The 7,547-nt window shown below is 39.0% G+C and overlaps 2 protein-coding genes across 2 annotated transcripts; both read right to left on the bottom strand.

Moving 5' to 3' along the window:
• Window positions 1-3: 3 nt before the first annotated feature.
• LOC131426230 (glycosaminoglycan xylosylkinase homolog) lies at window positions 4-1,696 on the bottom strand. Its single transcript, XM_058588807.1, has 4 exons — window positions 1,184-1,696; window positions 762-1,119; window positions 301-706; window positions 4-237 (listed from the first exon to the last, which is right to left on the bottom strand). The coding sequence occupies exons 1-4, from the start codon at window positions 1,580-1,582 to the stop codon at window positions 36-38; spliced, it is 1,365 nt and encodes a 454-aa protein (XP_058444790.1). The 5' UTR covers window positions 1,583-1,696; the 3' UTR covers window positions 4-35.
• A 3,121-nt stretch (window positions 1,697-4,817) lies between these two features.
• LOC131426229 (nitric oxide-associated protein 1) lies at window positions 4,818-7,269 on the bottom strand. The gene is made up of 2 exons (XM_058588806.1): window positions 6,257-7,269; window positions 4,818-6,193 (listed from the first exon to the last, which is right to left on the bottom strand). The coding sequence occupies exons 1-2, from the start codon at window positions 7,067-7,069 to the stop codon at window positions 4,907-4,909; spliced, it is 2,100 nt and encodes a 699-aa protein (XP_058444789.1). The 5' UTR covers window positions 7,070-7,269; the 3' UTR covers window positions 4,818-4,906.
• Window positions 7,270-7,547: the final 278 nt, after the last annotated feature.

The raw sequence follows: 7,547 nt of genomic DNA, 5'->3' as shown, positions 1-7,547 counted from the left end.
TTTTTCGATTTATTTAGGAAAGAAGTCAACGGACATCATTTAAAAATTTTGTTACCATATTTCTCTCTACATAACTCAACAGTGGTATATACAAGTAGCAAGCGTCTTTCGATCGCAGAATAGTGTTCTTTGGTCAACAGTGGGTACAACAAATCAATCTCATTCAATTCTTTCAACGTTTCGGTCAGTGCTCCACCAGAGAAAATCTGCAGTCGTTCCCAAGTGGTTTTCCGGATCCTAGAATTTTGCAAATTATTAGACAATCGATTTTCATACATCTCGTAACTTTGCGAGATTTACATGCAACATTGGTACAGCGGAGCGAGTATGTCAAAATGATCCTTATATGGATTTCCTAGGCCCTTTCCGTTATCAATTAATAGCACCCGATCGTCTCGCGTCTCATAGTGATGTCGATCACCATTTTGTATAAGAAAGTCGAAAATTGCCACATCGATGAGATCGAGCAGCCGAATTAAGGGCAGTTTGTCCTTAACTATAGTACAGTAACCATCCGTTTTCTCCCACTCGGCAGTAACTCCATCTTGGTACGTCCTTTGCCAGGGTGAGCGATACTTTGCAAATTTCCCGGGAATAACCAACAAAACGGCACCTTCCAGCGTTCCGGTCAATGTATCGTCACATACAGCCTCGCTTTCCTTACAGTAATGACACTTACCGTAGACGCATTGTCGTGTTCCGTTTTCTAGAATAGGAGAAAATTAAACCAAGTGTTAAATATATACTATCTTCGACCTCACTGATCATCGTTTGTCGTAGTTCCTCGTCAGCTGTACGATGAATGTCTTCCAGTGAAATTCGTCGACCGACGACAATTGGTGTCCAGCGAAGATTCAACACTGCTGCAAGATGGAAAGCAACGATTTCCGAGTTGTGTCGATCTTTTCCCGAATATACCTCTCCCTCGATGGTGGTGTTTCTGCTGTACCAGCTTGGTTTGAAAAGAACTGTTTGCTTGCCAGCCAAATCTAACAGTAATTTAAGTTGTGTACCCCGAGGAGTATTCCTTGCTCGGATGATTTCCGCCTCCTGAAGAGCCTTAATTATTTTCCCGATTCTATCATCTTTCAGAGGATATACTTCGTTCTCTTTCGGGAACTAAAATCAAATCACGTCATAGTCATGGTACTTTTCCGGTCAATTAAATATAACAATTACTTACGGAACTCGCAAATTTCCACACAGTCGAAATGTTGAAGGTTTTTGCTCCAAAGGACCTCAATAGTCCTCTCTTCACCGGGTAATAACGAGGATTTTTATTCTTAAACACAGGTTTCAATTTCGACACTCTATTGGCTACTGCAGCCTGAACACTGCCAGACCGACTGAAACTTGGGCTAGCATTGGGAATATGTTGTTGGTTTTCGCGAGAACCGCTACCGTTGGTTATCAGTCGTTGTACTGGACTCTTCGCGTGTCGATCGAGTAGATCATTGACGAACGGAGGCCGTTGATCCGCCGCCAGCCAATTGATGAAGTACAGATTGGAACTGTAAATGAGAACCAACAGGAAGGACAATAGGGCGACCACAACCAGATACAGCTGTCTGCGTTTGGTCATCTGGAACAAGACCTCATTGGAACAGCACCCGGACGCACAGCTAACTTGACTGATGAAAAAATCCTTTCGGTTTGTTTATCTACTTTCTTTCATCGCTTCTGCCTTATATTCATAACAAAACTTCCTGTCAGAAAAAAAAACGCCTGAAACGAACCTTCGATGTAAAAGTAAAGGTGGTCACTTTTTATTATTCGGTAATTTTCTTGGCTTAGTTTTTATCACGCATTTTAATATTACGCGAAAAGATGCATAAATTCCTATCAGAATCGTATACAGTATTCAGTCAAGCTGATGTAATCTACTCAATACGTTGTTTCGATGCAATAACGTGTGATTTATTTGAAATATTTCTCGAAAACAGAAATTTATTGCATTTTATATTCACAGCGTAAAAAAATGCCTGCTCTTTTTTCCTGATTTTAATCAATAAATCATCCATATGGTTGAAAAATAAACAAATCAGTTCATTTAGCTTAGAAATCTTAGTCTAAAACTCTTCCGTTTTTCTGAAAACTGCTCGAAATTTTTTTTCAGTTTCAGCTTACTTCAACTAACACATTTGATAAGCTGTGAACACATTCCTTTGTGGTTTTTCTCTTGCAGAAACCATTTCGAAATAAAGATTCACGTACATTCTATTAGTAATCCCGCAAAACAGGAACCTTTAATTTACCATGCGAAAGGCAATGGATATGGAAGTAAAACCAAATACAAATAATAAAGAATAATTTGTATTTGGTAAAACTATTCATTTTTCCGTAAAAAGTGCTTTTTTAACTGAAAATATTTAGTTTTTTTTATTTTGTGTAGCGCAATCTAATACAAATGCATTGAAGAAGTGTAGCTAACTTTTTTATTAGGGAAATAAAATTTATTTTCGCAAAATGTAAGCACTTTTCTATCAAACATTGGTGAAAAATTGATCAATCCTGATTTTTCATCCAAAAAGTCAGGCTTAACACTCGTTTGAGAATAAATTATTGCTAAAAAAAGATTGTTTTAAGTTCAATCGTTAAAGCCACTTTGATAAACAGGTTGCACTGCATATATAAATGACATACGTACCAAATAAAATGCACGTAATGCACAAATTAACCAAACAACAAGTACACTTGGTTTACATTTAATCCTTAAAATTGAAAATCTCAAATGTTTGATTTATACACTTTAAAATGCTCAAAATAGACAATAGACAATGTCCCTGAGCTTCGCGTGAACATCATGAGAACGAGATTCATGTCCAGTCAACGATGAAAGCGGACTAGCAGTTTCAAAACTGTGTTCTTGTTTTCGTTTGCCCTTTCAGTCATTTTAGAATTCCAGTGAAAATCGTATACTGTACAGTATCGAAATTTTACCGAAGCTTCGAAAAGCGATAATGACAGAAAACGATACACAATGAATCAAACTTTGCAGATTTTCAACACACTGAGGTTTTTTTACGTAGTTTTTATGCGGTTGTTTTGCGCGTTTTGCCTTTCTCATATAGAAAGGTTATGCAATCACTGTGAAAACCGACTTTTGAACCGAGACCCGGAGGGCCGAGTGTCATATACCATAATCGACTCAGTTCGCCGGCAAAATGTGCGTATGTGTGTATGTAACGCTTTTTTGCACTAACTTTTCTCGGAGATGGCTAAACCGATTTTTGCAGACTAAGATTCAAATGAAAGGTCTTGTGGTCCCATACAAAATTCCCCAATATTTTTTGGATTCGACTTTCGGTTCCGGAATTATTACCCCATAATTCCGGATTGCAAAAAATTGTGAAAAAAAGTGCACCAACTTTTTCAAATATGGCTAAACCGATTTTTACAAACTTAGATTCAAATGAAAGCTCTTTAGGTTTCATACTAAATTCCCGAATTTCATTTGAATCTGACTTCCAGTTCCGGAATTATGGGGTAAAATGTGCAAAAATTGTGAAAATAAGTGCACCAACTTTTTCGAAGATCGCTAAACTGATAATTTTTTTCGGAGATGGCTAAACCGATTTTCACAAACTTAGATTCAAATGAAAGCTGTTTAAGTCCCATACTAAATACCTGCATTTTTTTGGATCTGACTTTTGGTTTCGGAGTGAAAATATGTGCTCTAACTTTTCTCATAGATGGTGCGACCGATTTTCACAAACTTAGGTTCAAATGAAAGGTCCTATGGTCCCATACGGAATTTCTCAATTTCATCCGGATCCGGAAATATAGGGTAAAGTGTTTTAAAAAATGTTATACCATCACTGAAAAGGGTAAAAAATCGTAAAAAATTTTCCAAAATGACGTTCAATCTTCTCCAATTGATAGTTTTTGTCAGAAGACGGCCAAACAAACCGATTTCGATTATGCTTTCCAGAATCGAAGAAAATTATTTTGAAGAATACCACAGTATTATATATGATAGTATGATTGATATGAGAAAGGCATCATTACACCACTAGGTGGATTAAAACAGGTGAGAAAGGCATCATTACACCACTAGGTGGATTAAACGAAGTTACGCGGTTTTTAAATTTTGTTTTAAAAGGAAACGTCGAGATCTAGTGTTATCTCGAATTTTGTTTAAATCGAATCTTCGACAAATGTTTTAGATTACACATTTGGCATAATAAAATTTTCTACCGTTTCATGGTTTTTTTCTATGCGGATTTCCGAAGTTAATCGGTTTTTTTTTCTACGCGGTACGTATCTCCCGCGTGAAAAGAGACCTCAGTGTATTGAGGAAAGAATGAGAACTGAAATTCGACTAAATTTCCATGCAAATGATATTTTGGTTTCGTCTTGTCGAAGATAAACGAGTGACGTTAGCATTGATACCCTCTTTTGTTGAATTGACAGATGAAAATGCTTCCTCTCTTCACTTGTTTTGAATGCAATCATTTACCAATGAAGCCGTAAAAATAACAAAGATGAGACTGTTTGGTTGTATTCTTTCAGATACGTGACAATTTTAAGCTCTGAGTAGGGCTGCTTTACATTACACTGGCTTACGCTGCGATCGACTCAAACGACCTCGTTTTTTTGTAAGGAGATTCTTGAATGCCCCCTTGTAAGTGCTCTATTGTTTGTTTAGCTACCACCCCTCGTTACAATTTTGATTTTTATTAATGGGTACATTACAGTTATAATGTATAAAGACGACCCAGAACTATGGGCAGTAATGGAATTGTTTGTATATAATTAGAATAATTAGGAACCGCTGGAATAAATTGAAAAAAATTATTGGTTTTATACCGAAGCTTTGAATTTATATTTTTAAATTTTTTTCGTAACCTTAAGAATTATTAAATCTATAGTTTTCAATGCATTTCTTAAGCCATGCTCATCTCTACTACTTGACAAACGGATCTTTAAGCCGGTATGCTAACGAACCACGTATTCTCTTCCCGCGTAGATTCATTCCGTGTGGCAGAAGGGCCGGTTGCCTCACATAGATACCTCTCCGTTCTGGTGTCCACGCTCGAAAAATCGCTTCCACACCGGCCGGCAAATTGATGGCAACCCAACCGGCAGAAGAAAGGAGAATATCAGCCACGGAAATGTGTTTTTCGATACCAGTCAGTAGAATGTCTGTGGATGCTTGCAGATCAGGCCACTTGGCAAGTCGATCCGGATCCGCCCGAGGCACTGCCATATATTCCGATCCCAGCAGAGTTTGATAAATCATGTTGGCTTGGTTGGTGGCGCAAATTAGCGTAGGTAGTTTCGGCGACGAGTACAATAGAATGCGCGTCGAAGGAAGACCTTCCAGATAATCTAGACGACCGAGACCGGCAAGAAAGAGGGTCATTCCTGTTTTAAGTAGGAACGCTCGAGGGCGAATCATTCGTTTTGGAAATACGGCGAGAAGCTCGTCGGTGGTTAGAAGATTCGTGATTTGATCCGGTTGAACAACACCCGGAGTATCGTAACACCATTTGCTGTTGATGTAAATGTCACTTTTCTCGTTCAGTGTCAAAATAGGCACATTACCTGTGCCACCCTGAGCGACGGAAAAGTGATCACTAGATTCCGTCTGCTCCTCGGTAAACGTTCGTCCAATGTGACCTATTAAAGTTTCATGTTTGATTATTCCGGTACCTTTTGCTTGGTGTTTTCGTAATTTCTCCTCTTCGATTTGCTTCACCCGATCAGACTGTAATCTTTTTGTGCGAAGATACAAACGATAATCCGATGCTCTTAGAATTGGGAATTTTAGCATTCTCAGCGTTGTCCCAGGCCAAGGACTGGCAGTGGCTCTTCGCACTAAATCGGATGCCTGTACTTTGCATAAGTCGGATTTTAACAGAGCATTAAACAGTGAACTTTTGCCCACGTTTGTACATCCTACCAAATACACATCGCCGCGCGTGCCCCAAATATTATGCAACTTTGTAATCAACTGTTCCACTCCAAATCCGGTAGTAGCCGAAATCAGTGCCACGTGCTTAATGTTATTTCTATCGAATCCCGCATCGATCATCATTTTGGTCAGGTTGGTTTGTATGTTATCGAGATAACCAGGACAATCTTTCGGCAACAAATCCACTTTGTTACCAACAACCATGATCGGTCTCGAAGGGCCCAGAATTTCAGATAAACCAGGCCAAATGGAGCACGGAAAGTCTAGAAGATCAACCTACGAATATCAAGAGGAAAATTTTAGCCACATAACATAACGCATTTACACTTTGAATCTTACCATTAGCAGCACAATTGCTTTCTGCTCTTTGATCCGGGATATCATATCCACGTAATCTTCCGGCGAAACAGTCACATTGATAGCCGTGTTATAGGTTTTCAAAAAGTGGCATCTCTGACAAACACTGTTCGTGAGCTGTTGCTTGGATTTCCGCTTGAATAACTGACTTGGCAAATAACCTGGGATGCTGGGTTCGGCACAATGCAGCATAGCCCCACAGCCACCACACGGTACACTGGATACTGGTTCGGCCGGATCCGGTGTTCCATAAAATGATCTGCGGTCTTCCGATTCATCTTCTTCGTAGTATTCGTAGTCAGACATCCACTCGCCGGTAGTTGGTGCCTGCTCCGCTGTCGTCGATTGGGCATTCGTATTTGCTGCTCGTTCGACTTTCATTTCCAATTTCTGATAGGGTAAATAATCTACAACCTCATCTTCTATACTTTCTTCACATTCATTTGACTCCACGTCTAAACGGTCTTCGGTGAAATACTGAAGCGAAATTGGGAAGGGCTGCACGTTGACATTCTCTCGGGTCCGACGATTTTCGACCGCTCGTAGCCATCTCTCGAACATTTTATTCCTTTTGTATCCCAATCTCAGTGTTTTACTTTCCACATACGAGCTGTAGTAAATTTTATCTTTAATCTTTTCGAATAGCTCATCCGGTGAACTGGCTCGAATGTTCTCTTTTAGTTGTAGAGCCTTGCTCGATGAGCAAGAACGCACCACAAGAGCGCACGAACGCCAGTGACTGATCCGGGGATTGGTGAACCTGGATTGTATGCTACTTAACGAAATTCGGAACATTTTCGTCAAACGCTATACATCAGAGTACGCCGGATTAACAATTCACAAAACTTTTCAGCTCTTACTACAGCGACGAAGCCGTAATTCTTAAAGAAATTATACGTAAATACTGAGTTCTATCAAACTATGAAACATGCCGTAAGCACCATGATGAATTATTTTTATTCGTGTTTTGTTTTGATTATTCGATACTTCACGTGTTTGTGATGTTTCTCTTCCTCGACAACACCGGCCGTCTACCAGAGCTGCCAACTAGTTGTTTTCAAATTTGTATTTGCGGAAAAAAAAAACAATCTGTACTATATCTATAATGAAAAATCTATTGGGCTTCTAACGACAGTTCGACAAGTATATAGCGCGCGAACCTATCAAAATAAATAAATTCTTCAGGGAATTTTCATATACTTGCGGTTGAAGTTCGAATGATCGAAGAATATTCTTTAAGAATAGGGGAAAAACATTAATTTCTTTTAATTAG

The sequence above is a fragment of the Malaya genurostris genome, chromosome 1 (genome assembly GCF_030247185.1).
Source record: "Malaya genurostris strain Urasoe2022 chromosome 1, Malgen_1.1, whole genome shotgun sequence".
NCBI lineage: Eukaryota > Metazoa > Arthropoda > Insecta > Diptera > Culicidae > Malaya > Malaya genurostris.
This window is presented reverse-complemented; position numbering and strand designations above follow the sequence as displayed.